The sequence below is a fragment of the Phalacrocorax carbo genome, chromosome 3 (assembly GCF_963921805.1).
Source record: "Phalacrocorax carbo chromosome 3, bPhaCar2.1, whole genome shotgun sequence".
NCBI classification, from domain to species: domain Eukaryota; kingdom Metazoa; phylum Chordata; class Aves; order Suliformes; family Phalacrocoracidae; genus Phalacrocorax; species Phalacrocorax carbo.
In genome coordinates, this window is record NC_087515.1 from 61,204,857 (window position 1) to 61,227,894 (window position 23,038).

Consider the following 23,038-nt stretch of genomic DNA (forward strand, 5'->3'; position numbering starts at 1 on the left):
CTGCAAACTGGAGGTCTTTCCCTCCTGTATTGATCAGCTAGCTAGCTGGAAGTCCAGGACCCATTAGAATTACAGAATTATAGCTAGCACTCCAGGCAAAAAAGGAGCAAGAGAGCAATGGGATGCCCAGAGAGCTGTAACAGGAAATCTTGCCTTGGTGCGCCTGTTAGTCAGTGTGTGGATAGACTAGAGTGACCAAAATGCTGAGAAAAGAAAAAAGTGAGCAATAGTCTGTCATAGTCCAAAAGGACGTTTTAATGCAAAGATCTGAATAGGAGTGATGCTTTCTTTCATGCCTTATAAAAGGAGAAGTCTAAGAGTTGAACTCCTTCCAGAAGTGGCTGCAGTAAAACAAGCCGATTGGACGGATCTTGTTTTAAGCACAAATTTGGAAAAATCATTTGTTCGGGATTGAGCTTTTCCACCACTACTGGTATGTTACATGACATAATTTCAAACATTATTTGAGGGAGAGAAGACTACCTTGCGAAAGTGGATTTGTCGTACTATAGTTTTTGTTGAAGTTTTACAGATACTCTAAAATAATTGGAAAGCAAGAAAGGGGATTATATCCTTGTAAAATGGACATGACCCCCCTGTCTAGAAAGATTATTTTAACACATCTATCAATATTTCTCCCTTGGCTTCTCCGGAGGCAAAAATCTTGCAACAGCTTGTTGCAAGGAAGATGCATGCTGTTCATTGGCATCCGGACCAGAAAAAAAACCAAAACACAAAATGCCATTGACGTAGCTATGTTCTTAATCACTGCTAGTGCACAAAACATCTATTCAGCAGTTTTGCAAATCTAGAATGCTTACAAATGAAATACGTGAATGTTTCACATAGCAGTAGTTAAAAAAACCCTTTCTTCTGAAGGGTTTGAACAGCATTTAGAGTTTTTCTGTCTTTTGATGAGGAAAAATAAGCAAATTGTAAGGCACTCTAGCTCGAGGCATTGCTTCTAGCTTATGGAGCATCTAACCTGTGATACCTATTAGAATTCAGCCCGGGTCACAACTGATGAATAATCTGTTGTCTCAAGGCTTCATGAAAAATCTAGATGGTCTTAATCTAGTTTCTTGAGAAGAGCGCGTGCTACAAAAGGCACTATCAAAACTGCTGTCATACTCGCAGTCTGGCTGGAGAGATCGGGGAGGCGTCCTTCTCTGCAGAGGTGGTCGTTCCAGAACAGGTGCAGGAGACGAAAGGAGACAGAGGCACGCTGCTTGCGTTCCTCTTGTTAGGTTTTCCTGATGACAGAGGGTTTCATATTCTGGCACCATCAACCTGCTGTTTTTCATCAGCTTTAAGTGAAGCATCAGACAGAAAAACAATACATCAGCAAAACCAGCATGCCCTGGGTAGTTATGTTTTTCAGGGTAGTTCTTGGGTTCAAACCCAAAAACTCAAGTTTTAAGTGTTTTCAGTTGCTTAATATCTGGTTTATCAGTTTTTATATTTCACAGTCACATATTTCAGTTTTGATGTTTAGTTGCTGTGTAAGCCAGTGACGAACATTTCTGCCCCATGGGCTGAACATCCCGCGGGGTCCGGGGAGCATGGCACTGAGGGTCGTCCAGCTCCCTACAAAGGCTTCATGTAAAGCTCCCCCAGGTGACCAGATCAGTAGCGCTCACATCCCCATAGCTGTGCTGTGCCCCATACGTGGTTTGTCTTTGCTGATTCCTGCCAGGCCCGTTTGCAGCACCTCGGCAATTGCCAAAGGGCCGGCGCGGCAGGGCAGCGGCTGCTGTGCACGTGTATGGTAGGCCAAAGCTTGTAGATTCCTGAGTCATTAGTAGCCCCGTGCCGGTACAAATCCACCTAGAGTATGTCGGCTGTTGAAATCCAATTAAAATCTTTGCATAATAATGCATGTGCTCTGGTTCACGTAACAAAATTCAAATATACTTAACCACAGCCGCCAAGATTTGACAGGTATGTTTGTTGTTAGTTTTAGGTGTATACGTTAAGGCTATCCTTGGGCAATTATTGTTTACATTTAACCATCAACCTGTGCGTTTCTAACTTTTTTTGCTTAACCCACTTACATTTTTGTCAAGAAATTTAATACTTGTTTTTTGTCAAGAAATTTAATATTTGGTTTTGAATGTTTGGGTTTTTTAATTCTGTCATTATTTGGCTACACAAACATAGATTCTCTTTCCTTCTTGTGTTGCCAAATAGGGCATTAATTTGCGAATTATCATAAATTAAAAGGTTGTCTTTCGCTCCCTCTTCCTTTGCGATATTAAGCAGTGATTGATGAGCAAATGGGGAAAGTCTCTCACATTTCCGTCAGTATGTTTTTGTTCTTGTTGACAGATGGTGGCTATACCTAGACAAAATAGTGCCTAAATGTCGTAAGGGGTTCGGTTCCTGTGATGGGATAGGCTGTTGCAGTTTTCAGTTTTTCAGTGGACTGTGTATCACTGTCATTAGAGATATTTAAAGCGGCCTCCATGCTTCATAGTTAGTGTCAGACTTGACTAGACAGATACATAGTATGTCTCTCCTTAGAAGAAGGAACGTGAACAGTTGCAAATATGGCTTGAATTAATTCTGGGCCAGCTAGAAAATAGCCATTTAGCCTCAAAAGCAGAACATTTTCACTACCTCCAGATAATAATTTTCTTAAAAATTAATGAAAACCAAGATATTCTCTCTCTTTCTTAGGGACAGAATTCATGCAGGTTGAGCTGTGGCTTGAAAGATTTGAACGGCCGTTTGACAGCGTCGCTCCGTAGATAGATGTGGAAGTCAAGTTGCAAAGTGGGTTTTTAGAAAACAAACACAAAAGAACAACTCACTCCAGCGGAGAGCTTTTCTGTTTGTTCCCCATCTTCAGATAACAGTGGACTCAAATTATTGTGATGTGTTGATTGATTACAGCCGTTAAGTTTCTTAGTAATCAGTTTCATCACTTATCCTCAATTCACGCTTGCACCTTTGATTTCTCTTCCACAACAGGGTGATGTGGGTTGTCGTTGACTAATGAAGAACAGAATTGGTTTTGGCGTGAGACAAACGGAATGCCGACACCAATCCCAAAATGCATTAATCTTTAATAATCCACATCTGCATGTTTATAAATGATATAACCAGGGGTTGCTAATCTTGATACTCCCCCTTCCAAACAGAAGCTGACTTAGAAGTTGGCGTTTGCAAACTGAATGAGAGGCACGTGGCCACGCGTGGTGTGTGTGACCTTGCGGAGGGAGCTCGCCGGATGAAAGTTCTGTTGATTAAAAATACATGAAGAATTGCGCCGCTTTTGCACCGGTCTTTGGAGCTTATCGTTGTCGAGCGAAATGAAATATGGCATGATAGATCTTGTCTTCGGGAAGATCAGACCCACCAAATGGTTGTTGGAAGCGGGTTTGCCTCAAGGTGCTTTTATCCTTTATGCATTCAGCTTGCACTTTTCTACCTTGTCCCTGAGAACCGTTGAGACCAGGGCTGTGTAATATGCAATATAACGCAATAAGAAAAACTAGATTATCTAAGAGTTCGTTCCTTCTGAGGATAGTAGTAATGAGGGCACATACGTTTTGCTACTAAAACACCCATTAATCACAGGCAATGGACTCGTATGAGAAGTAGCAGACAGGACTAGCAAAATAGTTCATTGCCATATATCGGCGCTGCTCCAGTTTCCACCTGCTTGCCTGAACTTGAGAGAGTCGGGAGGAGTGAAACTCTGTCGCTGCTGGTCTTTTGAGTTAATCCTGCCTGTAGATGAATATTTATTCTGAGCAATTCTTACAAGTAGCTGTATCAAGGGAAAAAAAAAATACGGATAAGAAACAGCAATTTCAGTTCACAGTCACCCTTTCTTTGGTATCTTGCCTGTTTTCACACCACAAATGTTATAAATGAAAGTTTACATGTGGTTTTGTTAGAATTTAGTAATGTTAAAATTAGGAGTTAAGTTTTTTATTAGGTGGCAAATACTAGAAGTGTATGTCTGCTACATTTGTTGTACTTCTCTGGCTCTGAAAACCAGTAGACACAATGAGGAACAGCTTAGAGGAACTCCTCGTAGTTACAAATGCCATCTAGAGAATGAGCATTGATAATGAAAAATTCTTCCTTTTGGAACTTGGTTTAACACCCTAAATGGAATTCTGAAGTTTTAAGTTTCAGGTGTATGGCAGGGTAGGTTTCAATTCTGGAAGGAAGAAATGAGCCAAATATAAGGAAGAAATACTACCCTGTCCTTTGTTAGGAGCTTCTAGATACGTAGCACTTGCATCAATTACAATTTTATATTCTGGTTGATTGACATTTATAAAGAAATTGAGAATGTTTTTTCTTTAGCTGAAGCATATGCTTTTTGCATTAACAAACATGTAATGTCGTGTCCCAAATAGTTACGAATGACTTAATCCATGCAACCCTTTGCAATCTTCTACTTCAGTATAAATGCAAGTAAAACTGTCATTTTTACGAAAGGCTTGAAAGGACAGAGTAAAAAGATATGGTACGATTACAGGGTTTGGATCATTCCCTAAAGAACATAGACACTTTTTTCCAGTGGTTTGCACAAATTCAAGAAAATATAATTTACGAAATCTAAAAGCAGTTCAGAGGCCCCATAGAGGTGTGAGGGAAAGCGCTGGGCAAGCTGCAGCCACCGCCTCTCCCAACCCCTCTCATCCCAATTCACGCCATCACTTTGGAGGGACATGGTGACACAGAGTGCAAAACGTGGAGGGGCGGTTAAATGAGCCTTTAGAGGGAAAAAAAAAATTAAGTCAGTGGCTGAGCTTTGAAGAGGTCTGTCTAGTGCAGAGCAGTGAGCGAGTGGGGAAGAAAGGAGCAAGCGCCTCATCTAATCTTTCTCCTGGGGACCCAGGTGGACAAATTGGCAACCCTGTTCACAGCCCTCCCCCCCCTCCTTTGTAGCGCAAGAACTGCTAATCGGATCCATGCTGCTGCAACTGTGGTTAGTTATTAACAGAATAAAAGCAGATTTCTTCAAAAGAACGGGTTGGGGAAAACGGCTATACAAAATTGCAAGGTTGTTAGAATCTTAAATGCACAGCAGTCGGTTTTTCCCTATTCTGAATTAGGCGATGAATACGGCCTTTCATCTGTCACTGTGCCCGTTCCTTCAGAAGGCAGCCAAACATTAAGCTTCTCAAACAGAAGGAAAAAAAAAATTGTTTGAAAGAGGAAAAATATTGGGGAGCAGGAAGAATAGGAAAACGAGAAGGAGAAATCAGGTTTTGTTTTTATTAATTTGGCCTGGTGAGAGAAACACGAGCTTGCCTGCTCTATTCAGTTCCTGCATGCCAGCCGCTGTGAACCACCATTTCTGAATGCAGGGATTAGAAAAGATTTAACTGGTTGCTATCCTGGGCTGCGCCATTCTGGATCAGCCTCCAGCAGAAATACCCTGGGCTGGGAACTCTACCCAGCTTAATGGAAATAATGCATTAAATGAACATGGAGTTAGGCAGAGGTGGAAGCAGAAAGAATTTGATCCCCCGAAATGAAACTTCTCATAACTCTAAAGTGAAATTGCAGGCCTGGGGTGGGTGTTATTGAGGATAGAGAAGCAGTGATCCCTAGATTTAGACCGACTTATGCCTTTGCTTATATAATTAAATAAATGATGCATCCTTAATTTTGAGGAGCTCTAGTGCCTTCCTGGTTTGCAGCAGGATTTTGAAATTTGTTGGAGAGGAATAGGCCTCAGGCAGACAGGTACTTGCTGTGGCCTACTGGAAATCCATTCATTATTCGGGTGAATCACAGCCTTTTGAAGATTTCCATTGACAGCTTGCTTTGGGCTTGTTGCCAAAATCTCAGGAAAAAAATGCTGTGGTGCTTCACTTCAGTCCAAACGCAGAGGTGACTTCTGGATGGGGTGTGGATGAAACAGACCCTCTTGCTGCTCTCCCTTCCCTTCCTCAGCAAAGTGAGCTTTGGCCTTGGGGGAGCAATGTGTTTGCTCTCCTGCCCCTTGCCACTCAGCCCATTGTCAGTTTAGGCAGTGCTAAGAGTTACTTCACTTTATGTGTCTGAGTATTTGTTAAAAGTCTTTATACCTTACTCAGAGGTTACACACCCTGGGAATAAAACTTGGATGTCTGATTTGGCAGACCCCAGTTTCAGCTACTTAATTCTTTTTTTTTTTCAGAAAGTCCATAATATAATGAATTATTCTGTAGTGAGGGTGACATTTGGATGGTGTTCCATAAGTAATACCTTGGGACTACGCGCTGAATAATGAGGCTGAGACAAAATATTGAATAGCTACCTCATCCTGTCAGTGTCAACTTTGCTTTGAATTAAATGTTATATCATGTAAAACGAGTAGCTTCTGGTCATGAAATTAAGATGTTTATGCTATTGCATGTATGCGGAAAAAGAGCTAGAATTCTGCACGCCACCTTAGCTCAGTGTTGCATTTTTTAATGGACATTTGAGGGCAATTTAGTACTGAGGTTACAGTGACATCTCTGGAACTTGCTCACAACCCAGTCCTTGATATGGTAAATGTAGCATAAATATGAAAAAGAGGATGGAGTGTAACTTTCAAGGATTAGTAGTCTGAGAATTATATACTTTCATGAGAAGTGGGTTTTTACCTCTTGTTGATTTTACATGGATTGGGAGCGATACTCTTGTATGTTAGGGCATCTTGTGCCTTTGGAGCATGATGCCTTTGTTTTAAGAGGTAATACGGAAAATCAGGGCCAGGCCCAACAACAATCTTGATAACTTTTTGTAATATGGAGCATCCGTAAGTCTGGCTCAAGTTGGTAATCTTCATGTGTACAGATGCTTTGTGTTGCTGCAGCGGAACAAATCAGCTGCTTGCGATCTCACCTCCAGCAAGCCACGCAGCCAGCCACCAAAAGCACCCCACGGCGGGAGGGCTCTGGGGTTGCTCCTGAGCTACCAGGTTGGAGAGGCGGAAGTCGTCTCAGTGAGCAGGCAGCAGTGGATTACCAGGGATGCTTTTGCTAGCAAGGGGTTGTTAGCTGCAGCATGGTGCTGAGCAGAGCCAGGCAGCTTGGTTCAAGTGCGCTTGACTCTGCATATCCTCCCCAGAGTGGTTCAGCGGGGCCACGGCTGCTGTGTCTGAAAGGGTACTCATGTCACTGGCTTTTTAAAGCACCTGTTCCCAGGTTAGAATGTAGATACAAGGAATGTTTTAATATTATGCATGTCTTAATTTGGAGGGATATGCAGGCAACCCTTGCTTTTTGGTCAGATGAATAAGTCATTTTTAAAATACTGTTGATACAACAGGAAGCTTAGCTACAATGCATAAATTAAGGAAGAAAATAATCTTCATTCTTAAGAGGTCGTAGGCTTTGTAAGATGAAAGAGATAACACAAACCACATGACCAGTTTCCCTTTATGCTACCCGTAGAAAAATTTCTTTCCTTTGAGGTCATTTGCACCTCACTTCCAATTTCCTGAAAAGCTCATTTAAAACAATCCCATATAGAAGCCTATTTACGATCTTTCATTTCTGATATAGGGATCCAGGACCGAGAACGTCCCTTCTGGCCTGTGAGCCTTTACTGTCACATCGACTGTGTGATACAATCCCATTATTTTATCAGATTTCATCTTAATCACTAGGTTTCCTTGAACTCATTACTCCTAAAAGGAAGTTGTTTCACATTCCAGTAATGGTTTGATTATAATCCTTAATGTTATGCTCTTTTTCCTCCCTGATATTTATCTGCAAATATATTTTTTAAAAGAAGTCACAAAATCACAGCTTTAGTTTTTGCCATGCTAAATAAAACGCACTTTTTCAACCTCCTGTCATGTCACACTGGCAACTGTTCTTGGTTCCCATTCCAGTTATCTGTTAGGCTTTCTGGTTTTGTCTGTGTCAAGGCTAACCAGTGACATAACAGCAATGGCATTGTGTTCCCTTACCTCTACTGGTAACAATTATTCTAATTCATCCTAATAATAAGCTTCTTTGATTCAGGGTGAAATCAAATGGTTAGTTACAACAGTTAGTTTGTAGGTTATAACCATTTGTAGGTCAACAAGTCATGGTCAGATTTTCCTTCCTTTTCTTCTCGCCTTTCTAACTGATAACCCTACAGCTCTTCAGTTAGAGAAGGCCTGTTTCTGGTCTGTGAGTATAAATGTTTGCATTTTTGTTACTCCAACTCAAAAGGTGGTCCAGTTTCTTAGATAGTATTATGGTCCTATTCTGCACTGACTAAGATTCCCTACTTTGTAATCAGCCAATGTCATTAATCCAGACCTAGCTGTGAATTCCTAAATTAGATGGAGAATTGTCCCAAATAGAACCCACAAGACCTTTAACTTCTGCCTTTCCTCCAGCCTAATGTTCCCCTTTCAACATAGGCTGTGATGAGTCCCTCACCCTCCTGTTGCCCAGTTCCTCACACATCTTAAAATTCCTGTACTGATATCCCTCCTTCCCTCCTTAACTAATAATTTCCCAGGAGGAACCTGCTATCATTGAAGCGCTTTCTTGATTCAATTGTTCAGGCACAATTCTGTGAGGTATTGTCCAACCGGTTAGAGGGTACCACTGCTGAGCATCCTCCAGTGTCATTACAGTGATGGGAGCAGAGAGCCCTCAGCATGTTTCAAAACGTTACTGATTTGGGCCGTAATTCATTGTAAGGACCCCTCCTCAGCAGGATATTAAAGGTCTGCTCTTTCTTGCTATATTGGCTCTAAGGAATTTACTTTTTACACTTTAACTGCAGATTTCATGGCTGTAGTCATAATGCAGTCGCCTTTTAGGACTTTTCTCAGTCCGTCTTTTCCAAAGGTGCAGTGCAGTCTCTTCTGACTCTATTTCAAGCATAGATTTCAAAGCCTCATGCAAAATGTTCAAAAGCATTTCTAACATTTAAAGAAGAGAAGACCAGATTACAACTGTGCTATTAAGCATTTTTAAATGCTTTCACCTCTTCAACTGACTTTACTTTTTTTTCCCCTTAAATAGCAGACATAATATTAGATAGGCTGCTGGGTTTGGTAGTTTTAACAACTAATTTTACAAGATAGCTATATAAATTTGAATACCGTTTTGCTCCTCTGTTAGTAAGTTTTGGCAGGTGGAGTATCTCACCAATGTGGCAACAATGCTACACAAAACATGAGAAAAGGTCATCCTTGTTTAAACTTCCATCTATGTAACATTGGGTCAAAGGAGGCAGTAGTATGTCAGTGTTATTGTTGGGGTTTTTTCCCTCTCTTAAATAGCTGTAGAATTTATGTTTAAAAAGAAAAGAGGTTATTTTTCTTTTGTAGAAGTTTTCCTTCTCTAATAAAATACAAAAGTCTGTTCATGATTTAAAGTGCCTTCCAAGAATCCCAACTACAATACTGGTTGAAAGAGAGAAGGATTAATATCATTTAAAGGAAAGAAATGGAAAATCTTTAAGGTCATTTCTTTTCATGACAAAGAAACTTAAAAAGCATGGCAGACAGGATCTTCAAAGGTTTTTAAAGTCCTGTCATCAGCTCCCAATCAATAGGAGTTAGATACCCAAATTAAGAGTTCAGTTCAAGTCTTCAAAGGTATTTTGGTGCTTAACCTCTTTTTACCTTTCAGATCACTTCTAAGGATAAAATGGCAGTTCAACTGAAAACATTTTGGTGCGATACTTTCATGTCCAGCACTTGGGTAATTTGTAGCACCCACCAATAATTAGAATAATGGCCACTTCTCTTGCAAGTTTGTTACTTCTTAGAGTATGTGTAGAGTTGGTCTTGTTTATGAAATTCCTTTCCTTTGTGAAACAAAAATTTTGCTTTAAATTTTAACTTTTTTTAATACAGAAAAAAAAGCAGAAATAAACTTTAAAAAGTGAACTAATCAAATAGTATTAATGTTTGCAGAGGCTGATAATTTCAGTGAATTTGCAAAACTCCTGAACCTGTATTCCCTAAGGATGCAGATGAAAATGATTTCTTTGTAACGTGTTGTACACACACTGTTGTAGCCTTTGACTTTCCTGGTCCATGCTTGCACATCTCTGCCTGTGCAGGGTAAGGCTCCTGCCAGATAACTGAAGTTTTTATCAGTGCAAAGAATTAAAGATCATGTATAAATGTATTCAGAAGGTGTTGCCTTGCATAGATCTTCCATGCACTATTAATGTCTCTGAAAGTTTGCCATGCCTCCACCTAAAGGGGGATCCCACTGGGAGCTGTGTGGTGCCGTCAGGACTACCCCTGCCTTTATTATTGTGAGTTTTTAAGTATTTGTAAAAATCTTACAAGGTTCAGATCTACTTGAAGTATTCTGTCTGATAGCGGTGCCTCGGGCATACACAGTGGAAGTGGCAGTGCCCCGTGTTAACATGGAATTGCTGTTTGTTTACAGTCTTGAGTCGCTGAATCCTTCCTGTCAAGCAGAAACTGTTTGTTACAATGCAGGCACTTACCGTCTCCACAGCCCGCTCTTGAGTGACATCAAAACATAAGCCAGAATATTATTGTCATATGCCTTAGAGTTCGTGAATGGGCTGTGGATCCCAAAGCCTCCGGCGCTGAGTGGCATGTTTGGTCTTTTGGAGGAGCAATTCTGCCTCTAGTCCAGCATTTGCATCTCTGAGACAGTTGTCACAGCTGCTCCCAGTAATGTCGACTGTCATGTTTTTTAGTGCAAATGCACCTCATCTGAATGACTAGGCAGTGGTTACACTCCACATTTTATGGATTTTCTTTTTGTTCTTTATCAATCTGGCCTTTCTTCAGAGTGGTGCTGAGAGCCAGTTGCTTCGAGGCTGGGAAGCGGACAGGGCAGAGCAGACATGTTTGCTTTGCTGCATTTATGTCCAACTTGGGGCCCTTCATCGCTCTAAAGAAAGAGCAGCCCCTGCTGCCCTCCTGTCCCGTCAGCCCAGCTCCCAGCGCCAGGACCGGCCGCAGGATTCTCACTCCCGCCACTGCGGAGGGGCGGCTGCTGAGCAGGAGGAAATGAGTCTCAGCAGGCACAAATCTATTGCCTGTGTTTTTATTCTTTCCATTTCTTTCAAACGGAAAACAATCTGAGCAGTTTCTGAGGATGAGGGATATAAATCTGCCTACTGCTATTTGTACCGTGCTCGTCACTACAGTGTCTAAATGCGTCAAGTATGTATTTGCTGCCTAACCTGAGGTGGTCTTCAAGCCGCTTGGGCTGTCAAGAGGAGGCGTGTCTCATACCAGTAGTGGAGAGGAGTCCTGGGAGACATCCAAGTCTCATTCTTGCTCCTGCTCAGGCTGTGGCAGGTTGGCTGTTAGGCACGAGGCCGTTGGGGTGTTGTGCAGCGGGGGGTGGGGGGGTGGTAGCGTGGACCTCCCTGCTTGACACGGTGTTGGATGGTGACTCAGAGGAGTCACGTGCATCAGTGCAATAAGCACCTGCTTTACTATCCAGTAACATCAAAAGGGAACATTTTGTGTCCTGAGCCTCACAGACAGCACTGTGAGTGCTCTTCTTCTTTGGGTGGGTAGACAGCAGTGGATAAACTGTGTGGGTGTCTTTTGAATGAGGCCATAAAAATGGGTCTGTCTGTTCTGGATCGATATTATAATAGGCAAATCTCTTCCCTTTGCTTTTATTTGAATAATAAGATACCCCTTTCCTGTCTGACCTCTTTCAAACATGCTTCACTTTCACCACGTGCACCTACGTATTATTCTTTATTCCCGTATTCTACGTGGACATTCAAATAACATTAAAACCACTGATTCATTGAAATAATTTTTAAACTGTTGTTGTTAGTCATTTTTGTATTGACTGAATTTTTCATTGGTAATATTGTTGGCAGCAGTCCATGTCTGCCTGGCTGGAGGCCAGTTTAAGCTCGGCAGGATGAGCCCTATTGTTCAGCAGACTTGGATTTTGTTAAACTCTCTAACAGAAATATGTGTCAGGAGATTTGCAGCTATAAATTGGATCATGTCGGTGAGGTTGGGAACTCGCTCAATACGAAATTGAACATTTCGCCATGCCTGTTGCTAAATATGTTTATGCATGTTTCCTCCGTGGGTTTCAAACAAAAAAAAAAAAAAAAAGAAAAGAAAAAGTAGGAAAAAAACCTGAAAAAAAGCTAGACCTGTTGAGCTCTGTCTTTACCTTATACAGCTGATACTTTCTTTGATGTTGAGTGGGTGAAAGATGCAGCAGGCTTGGTTTTGTGCATTGCAATGTTAAAAGCAAGACTATTTTCCCTTTTTTTCTCTGTGTGTTACAGGCAGTCAGATGCCACCGCAGCCTCCTGGCAGCCAGTCAGAATCCAGCTCCCACCCTGCCTTGAGCCAGTCACCAATGCCACAGGACCGAGGTTTGTTAGGTGTTGGGGCTTTTTTAGTTTGTGCCAAATGCAGCCTTCATTTTAAGTCGCACATTAGCAATGTGAGATTTCCTGGTATTTCTTTTATTTTCCCAGGGAAAGTAATGACAGTCCTCATTGTAAAAGGCTCGGGGGGGGGTTCCTTCTCTGGGGAAAGAGCAATTGAATAGCAGGTTTTACCAAAATATAATTGGAAACAAGGCTTTCTCAAAATACAGTGAATGCCTGGAGTATAAAGGCAGTTTGCTGTAAATATTTGATTCATATCCTAGAAAATTCAACTTTTCGTTGTCTGTCTTGGAATTAAGATGTATAGAAATAGTGCTAGCTATGAGCACTGCAGTTTTGCTGCTGTTCTTAAAATTCTCATCTCTCATGTCTTTGCATGGACACAATACCTAGTCCTCCAGCCAGTTCCAGAAATAAAAATATCTTTACATATAAAGGGAAATCAACTATTTAGGTCAAATGGTTCAAAGATTTGGAAATCTTGCAAGGGAGAACCTTGCAGGCAACAGCACTGTTCTAAAAGGGTGCTTCCTAGCAAGTGCTTACAAAAATAAACAGCTTTTTTTTTTCCTTAATGTGACCATTTATAAACTTTAAGCACTTTTTCTTTCGCCTCCTTCCTCCGTAGCTCATGAAAGATAGTTGTCACAGCGTTGTTGCGTGGCCATATGTAACTGCTGTAAACTGGGCATCCTGTCCATGCAGTGGTTAACATGTGCCAGCGACAAGCTTGCAAAACAGACACATGATAACTGTGATAAACATGAAGTTATTTATGAAATGCCCCTCCTAAAATGTCTTGCTACCAGAAATACTCCAAGTAGCACCATATGGGGATACCATAAATACTAGAAGTTTTCTCACAGTGAAACAAGTTGAACTCACAGAATGACAAATTTCTGGGATAGCATCCAGGAGGAGCTAAGAGGACTCACAAAGAAGAGGAGAGAGTCTTAATTTTTGCTATTTTTCTCTGTTGAATGTCCCTTCCTCCAGGTGTGCTGATTAACAAGAACATGAAACACACAATTCCACACTCAATGCAGTTGTTAGTGCAGGGGCTTATTTTCCCCTTAATATTTCTTTATAATAATGTACATGTTTGGTGAAAAAAGAATGGCCTCCGTGCCCAATACAGATATGTGGTGTTTTGTGGGGTAGAATGTCACAAGGCAACAGGAATGGATCAGACTGAGGCTTTGAAGGCCCAAGCATCTCAGAAAGATATATGCATTTCCTGCACGACTAGGTCTTGGCACAAAATGTAACACTACCCAGCAATTATTTCTGCAGTGTGTGTTCCTCGCCTAGCTTTGGGGGAGGAGTTAGGCAGGTCTGACAGAGCTAGAAGGATCAAACCTCTCCATTGCTGCTGTAGAACAAAACTGGGGGTCGTTGTATGGTCAGGGGAGGCAGAGGAGTATTCAAAAGTAAAACAGTAACAGGGAAGTCAAACAAGTAAACAACATTAAACGAAATAAAAATCTACAGATCGGTTTAGACTGGTTCTTCCTCTGTGCTGGGGGGAGTGAGAATTGTGGGTATGTTCTTACAGAAAACTTATCTGGGAGTGTTGCAAGTTTTGCACTCATTGCATGCAAAATCCGGTGTAATATGCATGATCCTTGTGACCCAGCTTTTACAAGAAGTCGTTTGTTTCATGCAGCAGATACGAAATTTGTAACTAGCTAGGTCATATTGATTTTGCAGAACATGTTCCCCAAAGCTTCTCTAAAGTCTGTGCTATACACGCATAAACATGCGTGCATTCCCTTTTGCGCCCTGTCATTGATTAGAGGCTCCTTTGAAATGGAAAACTTCACCTTTTAAAAAGGCTGTTACATCAGTTGATTTCTTTGCTTGCCTGAACTGGTTTCCACTGAACTTGAAGAAAGGAAGGAGGGGGAGTGATGGGGACTCAAAGGGAAGGTGCTTGTCATTTACTGATAAAAACCTGAGCAGAAAATCGTTGCTCCGAAGGACACCTGATCCATAGGCATCTGTTACAGTAATTTAAACTCTTGGCTTACTGATACACTTTCTCCCCCCACCCAAAAAAAAAAAAAGAAAAAAAAAAGAAAATGAAAACAAAAACTCAGAGACCCTCCATAGGATAAGGTAATGTTGTTTGTTTTAGCACTTTGTATAACATTTCTTTCCTTGTTTAGAGAGAGAATTCAATGAACAAAAGACTACTGATGGTTTCTTGAGCAGAATCCTCTGCTCTCAAGACTGGTTATTTACCAGACATTGTGAAGCTTGATTGACAGGAGGATCTGAGCTGTAGCACTTCTGCATGCTAAACCACTACCTTGAACCATTAAGTTTACACTTATCTATTTTATTATGAAAGTGTTTGATTATATTTTACCCTGCTTTCCATGGTTACTCAGCACCCAGCTGGGATTTTTATGTTTGCCTGCCTAAGGCTATACGTTCCCTGTCATAGAATGCAGCATGAAGCAATGAGCATACTTCTACATGTACATTCTGTGTGTGGAAGGAGGAGAGGGCTAACATAGGTACATATTGCAGTAGTAGGAATCTCTTGGGGGATTGGATCTTCTGTGCTCTCAGCTTGCTTTTTATATAGCTTATTTCATACTTTTTGTAATAAGCATACTTTTTAAAAATAATTTGAAATTTTTTCATGTCCTGCTCAAGCTGTAGGACATTTGGACCTGGCTCAGCGTAAATGGAGCCTGCCATTCTAGGCAGCCCACTTCTGTTCTTGTCCCAGAATCAGTAACCAGTTGCTGTTGTTTGATGCCCAGATGATGAAACTTTTTCATTTCTACCAACATGTGTTATCTACCTAGGCAATAAGAAATTGCATGTACTTCTATGTGCATAGCCTTTGTCTCAGCTCACATGATTTTGAAGGTACTGGGGTTTGGAGTAAGTCCCATATACTTTAATCGACTGTCAGAGCCGGAGAGCTCTGAAGACAGAGGGAGTAGGCTGTGCGGGACTAGGGTCAGAAGTCTCTTGAGAAGTGGGAGTAGCCATGCCTGCTCACCTACACATGCATTTAACTGTCGCTGAATCCCAGCAATTACCATTACTTGGGGGTACCACATGAAAATGTGGTCTAATTAAGCCAGACGTTGAAACTTGCTATGCTTTTGGGGTGAAAGGGGATGCATGTTTTGCTCTTTGTTTCTGATACAGCTACTCCTGATTTTTCGTCACTATGATCAAAAATAAGGTTTTGATTTTTCATGTTTACTGAAGTCAAAGCTTTTTATAAACTTTAGTTACATCAGCCCCAGAGGAAGGGCAGTGGTGATGCCACAGTTGTCATAACCATTCAGCAAATAGTTGAGGTACACAGTCACTTGAGTTCCCTATATTCAGCTGTACCTACTTATCTCAGCTGTTTGGATTTTGGAAGCCGCACTTTGAGGATGTGCTTAGTAGCCAAAACTGCTCAGTGGGTTGGAATTTATTTGTATGGGTCACACAGAAACCCAGCATATCCAAAGTGACCCCCTAAATCAGTTTCCTGAAGCTGCAATGTGAAAAAGATGCCTCCGACCCTGGCCGTTAGCTTATACTCCCACTCTTACTTTCGTAACCTTACGGAGGTGACCATCTGCATATAGGAATGATCACCGATGCAAACACTAATAGGAGAATATGTGTCACAATAATGTTAAAATAGGCACTTTTACCTCTGCAGAAATAAATGGCTCCTTACCTAATTTTGAAAAAGCTTAGAAAACTTACCTACTTTTAAGTAGTATTTTTTATGCTTATCCAGTTGGATATGTACATGTCAGGTTTCAGTCTTATATTAAAATAGTGAATTGGGAGCTCCTGGAAACCATTGAATTTAATGGAAACAGTTAATGACTTCACGTTATTACTCTAGCAAGCACTCTCATAATGGGGATACTTAAAGAAGCCTTATTTATTAGTGCAAATGTATATGGGTCAGAATTAATTTTTAAAAAATCTTTAATTGTTTTCCCCTTATAATTTTCACAGCAGTATGTAGTTAAATATTCATGATAATGCTGATGATATGCTAAAGGTCTGAAATAGATCTGGAGTCTCAAAATCAACACAGGTTATTTAACCCTTTTCATCTAATGCACCATTGGGGACTTGCTCAGTGAAATCCCAGAGCACTGGAATAATTAGAAGATAGTAATGAGGATTTAATTAGTCCTTGAGATATGCTGAAATAGGACCACTGAGAACTTTTCTGTTTGGACATGGATTGCAAGCAGAATTGATGCCGTTGCAGCTGCTGTGATGTGCTGGAAAATGTATTCTATTGCTGGAGGCAGTTTCATGGCACCATTCTGTGCCTGTCAGATCTATGTGGAAAGTGCCTGGAGTAAGCACCCCCAAAATTGTTGAATAGTAGCCTTCCTCTTCGCCGTCACCTCCTCCCAGTACCTTTTCTTTTTTTCTTTTTTTTTTTGTCATTCTTTCCATTCTAGCTTTATTTCTTTCCATTGTTGACATGATCCAGCTTTTGAGGATTGTTGTACAGTTGTATGCTCTATTAAAAGCATATCACAGACAGGGGCAAGAGAGTAAGAAACTGCAGGCTTGTAGGAGTACAGGTGTTGTACTAAGCAAAATTTGGATCTTTTTGACACAACTGCTTGTGAGCTTTATCTTCAGATCTAGCCCTTATTTAGTATTAGATCTTCACAGAAGTTATATTTATCAGTAGCTGCAATGTAGTAAATTTAAATAGCTTTTCTGGCAGCCAAGATGTTATCCAGCAAGAGGTAGTAACAGATGGGATGTGATCAGGCATTTTGATGTTCTCTTTGTGCTTCCCTATAAACACTAAGTAGCAACTGAATTCCTGTAACTATAATTTCCTAATTTGCCCATTAGATTTCATATAGGTATTTTTCTCCCCTTTAACTGTTTTCTGGGCATGCTTATTTGTACACAGTCATCACATAAATTCCACTGTCATGTATTTTCTTCTAACAAAATATAAATGTTTTTGCTTGTGTGGAGACACAGAATACCAATCTGGTGTTTTGCACCTACAATTCCTGATCAGATTTATGGCTTAATACTGACATTTGATGACAGAGATTCTTTTCCCTGAAATCTATTTTCTTCTTGAAAAAGAAACCAGAAGGCAGAAAATAGATCAAAGAATTCTTATTGCAACAAAAAAGATACTGTAGCTTGCTTTTAGATCTTTAAAAGACTTTTTCCCTGAGAATACGTTTTTTGCTCTCATTTGGGGATTTGGGATCTATTCAGAGCACTGAGGAGCTAGAGAATAAAATGAGTCTTGTCATTGAAATTCTCCTGCTTGCCATGTTAACGATGACACCACTTAAGGTTAAATCAGACTTGGTAATAAGTTTACTTGATGTAGACTGAAGTGTTTCAGGCTCTTAAAGAAAGATGCTTGAGACATGCACTGAGTGCAAAGCCACAGGTATGTTTGAGTGCCTGCTCTGCACATAGCATTCTCCAAGTGGGTCAGTGCGGGGGAACACCATGCCAGGATGGGAGGAAATCTTCATACCAAGAAAACTGGGGTTAGAGAATTGTGCCCTCAACACAAAAGTGTGTCATGTAAGGAGGAAAAGCAGGTTTTAGTTGAAAGCGTCACACGTCTTTACTGGGAGTTATTTCATTGCAAGGCTAGCTCTGTAGAAGATCTCTTTTTCATCTCAAGTCACGTGATGAAATACAAACATGATGCATAGGAACATACAGGGCTGATCTGTATGTGAAGGAAGAGCCATGCAATAGAGCCATGCACTGAGCTTCTTTGGTGGCTCAAAAAGTTATGTTAGTTTCTTGATTTAGTGAGCACTAAATTTATCAACAGCCTTTCAGAAAGATCAGGCCGTCATTGGTTTTTGACACTGTATTTTAAATTTGTTTATAAAAGTGGAAGTGTAGTGTGCTGAAATGCGGTGTTTGTCTGATGAGCAGGTTTTTTTAAATGTATACACGCTATTTTTCTTTGCTATCTTAATCGCAATAGCACCGAAGACACCCATTTTTATACCTGGTTGTATTGTACTACATCATGTAGCAGTGCACAACAAAAAAGCTTACAATATGTCTACTTTGATTAGTAATCAAGATCTTTGGGATAAAATGTTAATGATTTTCACTCTGAGCTGTAGGAGTGAATAGTTTTGTGTCTGTCTGTCTCTCAAGCATTGCAGGAGGACCTGCTTTTCTTGCTCTAAAGTATTAGAAATTATGTTACACTGCCAAACCAGGTTAATTCTTAAAGAAATCAGTTGCCATTTCAGGATACTGCTTTCAGAATGTACTTGGATTTCAAACAGATACCAGGCAGTCTCATCTTTAGATTGATCTGATCAGTTGTGGCCTACACTAAATATACAGCAGTATTGGCCCATGTGTAAGAAAACCCGAAGGAGGAGAGGGTATGATTTACATGTGATAAGCCACATTGGGAGAGAGCAAAACTGCAGAAGTAGGATTTGAAGTAGATAATAATATCTGTACAATCAAAACGCAAGTCAGGCCTCCCAAGTAAATTTTGTATACTAGCAGCTGGTCATTGCTTTCTTCTTGTTGATGTTAAATCTTGTTATACTTGGGGATGAATCTTTATTTCATTTTTGAAACTAAATTGGGGATTCTCTTTTTGAGATCAGGGAGCAGAATTGAATTATTCTGAGAGAGTTTATATAGTCGCCAGCAGAGAGACTTCTCAGTAGAAAAGTTTCCACTGACTTCATTAGGCAGCGTCAGATTCCCTGCCTCTGGGCTCAGGGAACAAGATAAGCCACAAGCAGTCACTGATGGAGAACTTGACAAAGTGACAGTCAATGTTCCTGTCACCAGGCTCGATGTAGAGTTACTGGGTATGGTCCCTGTCCCTGGGACAGCTTACCATCGTGGCCTATAAACTGGGAGCCGCCTGTGGTCTGCTGGTTCAACAGCACCATCGTTTCCAGGAGACTCTGCTCCCTCCATACATAAGTAACCTTTCTATGAAGCTTCTCTAAAAATAATGAACTTCTGATCTGGTCTAGACCCTTTATGTCTTTTTAAGTTAATATATAGGGCAGTGAGCTGAAATCTATATATGTGTGTATTACTAGCTAACACTGGATAGTTGTTTCCGTCCCAAAGGACCCCAAAACGCTACAGAATAAACACTCGTCAGGGAACAGCTGCAAATCAAGGAAAGGAAAAATCAGTCAAATCATAACTCATGGTAAAATAAGATCAAGATGAAGGCATTTTGGGGCCGAGGACAACACACTGATTTTGCATTTTTTAAAAAATATTATTATTTATTTTACATGTGTGCAAGACAGGAAAGACACATCATGTATATTTTAGTCTTGTCCACAAAATACATATATATCCCATGGTATTCAATACATTTACTTCATGAAAAGGAAGGTCTGAGTTGATCCATGGAACCTTTGAACAGGAGTCTCCAGGGAGGGTAAATTTTTCAAACCTGAAATTTAGACCTTTAAGCCTGCAGGCCCTGCACGTTACACATTGAAAAATGCCATTCCTTCTTTGCTCTCCTCCGTGATTTTCATAAGTATGCATATTATTAGGGAAACTTAGAAAAATGTTGATCGTATAAAGCAGACAGACTCCTCAGGTTTTTTCATGTTGTTGCTCAGATTAATTCCAGTAGCCCAAGCTACGTGCTGCAATTGGGAGGGTGGGGCGGGGTGCTTTTATACTGCAGTTCACCGTTACCCTGATTTTCTGAGCACCATAGTAAAAGCATCTTGTATAAGGCATGTTACAGTAACAAATTATGTGTAAGATGGTGGATGAACAATGTTTCTTTGTTCTGTCTGTGCATCAAAATATCTCCATAAATGTCTTTCCTTCTCTGCCCTCAGTATAGCACTTAAAATTTACATCAGAGACCATTACGGAAGGTTTGCAGTAGGAAAGGTTGGATATTTCTTCCCTGGCTACCATCTGGGTAATCTGTCTGATCCTTCCCCAGATTCTAATTTATCAGTGATAGATTATATGAATTTCAAGGCTAGGCAGTAGCAGAGGGAGGTTTAGGGGTGGGAAAAATTTAAACATTATTCCATGCTATACATAGACCGGGTTTTGTAATATCAGAGAGGGAAACAGAGGAGATTCAGCCAGTTAACCTAATAGCACAGCTGGTAAAACACTAGGGGGTCTGGGTTAAAACCTTAGCTAGGTCATTAGTTTCCATCTTCCCCAAAGCTATTCACATTGTGAAGAGAAGCAGTCAGACAAATAAACAGCGAGGAGACTGTAAGATAGATATTAAAGCATAATAAGAAAATACTTTTTTTAAAAATTAAATCCAGTCCAGTGCTTTTTCTTAAACAGAACATTGATCCTTTCGTGAAAGGAGAAATACCAGAGTGATCTTTGTAGGAAGCCTCAATTTTGCTAAGGTGATGTTTTCCTTAACTGCTCTTTCACATAAGCAAAGAAACATACTTCGTTGAATGGGTGTGAAGAAATGTGGTGGTCGTTCTGCAGTTATTATTAGCAGATACCAACGTGAAAATGTCCAGGTACCAAAGAGAAATCATGTCACTGTTACTCTGGCCCAGAGAACTTGGGATGTTTTTAGTTGCACCCTGATGGACTTGGAGAAGACAACAAGGTTTTATGTGGGCCAAAGAAAGGGCTCAGTGTAGAAATTAGATATTTTTTTTTTTCACAGTTAATGGGAAACAATAAAAACTTTCTCCTAAAAACTCTTTGGGATTTTTTTTTAAATAGATTGTGATCGGAGAAAGAAATGAGGATTTTAAAATCTTTATTTAGCTTTTAGATGAGTAAAAAACTTATTGTCAAGAAAGTTACTTAGTCGTCTTGTTAGAGGCTAAAGAATAAGCCTCTTAATTTGTGTAATAGAACTCCTATGTGAGTTCTCTCAGTACATATTTTTATGCTGCTACCCTTCAGTTGCCCAAGTTGCTTGTCAGCAGAACTGCTCTCTCAGTACCAGGGATATTAGCAAAGATCTGATGTATTCAATACCTAAGTATTACCCATGTCAGTCCTGCTGCTTGGGACACATTGAGCAGGTTCATACCAGGGCCATCCAAAGATACTGTATTGGTGCGGTACTATAACTTAGCTGTGCTAAATAATGATCAGAATCTTGTTTGCCATCTGCTTGTGAAGGTGTTTTATTTATTTGATTTATGGTTTGTTTTTCTTTTTACCAGCCTGTTAACTGGACAGGAATATTGAGAATTAGTATTTGCATCATCTAAATGAGGTTTACAGTGCAAGCTGATCTACTCATGCTCACCAACCCATCATGCTGTAGTGTATATTACTGAGTTGGATGTTCCATGTATGACAAATGTAGGTTTCATGTGTCCTGTCACTAGTCCAGCTGGGCATATTTTAGTGAGGCTGGCTTCTGGAAAGTGAGAATAAGAGCTAAGGAAAGTACATTATCTTGAATGTAAAGAAATCTTGTGCCTGCTTGCTCTAGAGGCCAGTTTTCTTATGCCGCCCACATGGTTTCACTTGATTTACTTGGGTTGTGTTCTGGTACGTGGGTCAAACCTTCCCCAGTTTCTTCATTGCTGTTTTTTGTTTAGAATTGTATAAAAGTTTTGGCTGCTTAGATTTTTTCCAGTATCTAAGTCTCTCTTACTGTGTCCTTTTAAATGTATATTTTAAGTAGCCCTTTAGGAGGTACCATGCCATTCTTTGCCAGTCCAGTGGCAAGTAGCACTGGCCGTCCATAAGCAGTGGCACAACAGTATTTTCTTAGTTCCTCCAGTCTGTAAGCCGCTCATCTCCAGGTTTGACCGTGCCATTTGAAGGTGTTTTTTCCAGTACCATCAGCAGTCTGTGCAGACAACCTGACTGCATATTTAGGGTCCTGGGATCCTGGCTTATGCGAGAGTAATGAACTCTTTCTGTTGCTAAAACACTTTATAAATGTGTGATCCTTGTTCAGTTGGATGTTTCCTTGCAGTGCTCTGAGGTGCCGACTGTGGACATATTTAGCTGGGCAAAAACCCAGACATGGTTCACCAGTCCAAAGACTTCCTGAGCTGTCCTTGTCGTCTGAGACGGGGGCACTATGGAGAGTTCCAGTCTAGCTGTGATCTTCCTGAGCATGCTGCCATGCTAGCAGGTTGCCAAATTTTATTATACCCACAGCACAGAATATTGTTTTTCGTTTGTTTAGCTTTACCCTGCCACTTCTGTCTCAGTGTTGTTTACCCGTGGCCGAGCTACGTTTGGGAGTCACGGCTGTAGATCCGTCTTAATTCTGTTGTATTCTCTGGTGAAAATCATGAGACAGTGATTGCAACAACCCAAACGGCTGTCTGAGGAAGGAAAGTCTGCCAAAAACTGTGTCATGGGTGTACAAACATTTGCTCTTTTTTTCTCAAGGGTACTGGCCAGTGCCTTGCTAACATGCCAAGCATTGGAAATTTGTGTGATTCCACACACACAGAAGTTTTTCCTTTATAGGTAGTGGAAAATATATCTTTTCACATACTTAATTTTTTTGAGCTTTTGTAAGTAGATAATTTTGTGTTACTTTTCTCTAATTATTTGATGATTAGTGAATGGATCCAATCTGCTCCTGCTTTTCTCATTCCATGATTTTCAGAGTAATAAGCCTGTCTAGCCCCTTCTTTAGCTTCTGCCCTTGAACAAGGGGAACTTCCTTATTCCTTACTCAAAGGGTTCCTCGGTTGTTTTGGTCCCATGCTCTGTCACTAACCAT

At 40.6% G+C, this 23,038-nt stretch overlaps 1 protein-coding gene across 9 annotated transcripts in view; it reads left to right on the forward strand.

Annotated features, from left to right (window-relative positions):
• Positions 1-23,038, forward strand: part of ARID1B (AT-rich interaction domain 1B) — a 337,378-nt gene that overhangs the window by 239,702 nt on the left and 74,638 nt on the right. For 8 of the 9 annotated variants that reach the window (XM_064447082.1, XM_064447088.1, XM_064447086.1 and 5 more), the window contains one exon: positions 12,217-12,306. The exons of the other annotated variant lie outside the window; for it this stretch is intronic. In XM_064447082.1, the coding sequence (XP_064303152.1) occupies positions 12,217-12,306 (90 nt within the window). The remainder of the gene's footprint in view (positions 1-12,216; positions 12,307-23,038) is intronic. 9 annotated transcript variants of the gene reach the window in all.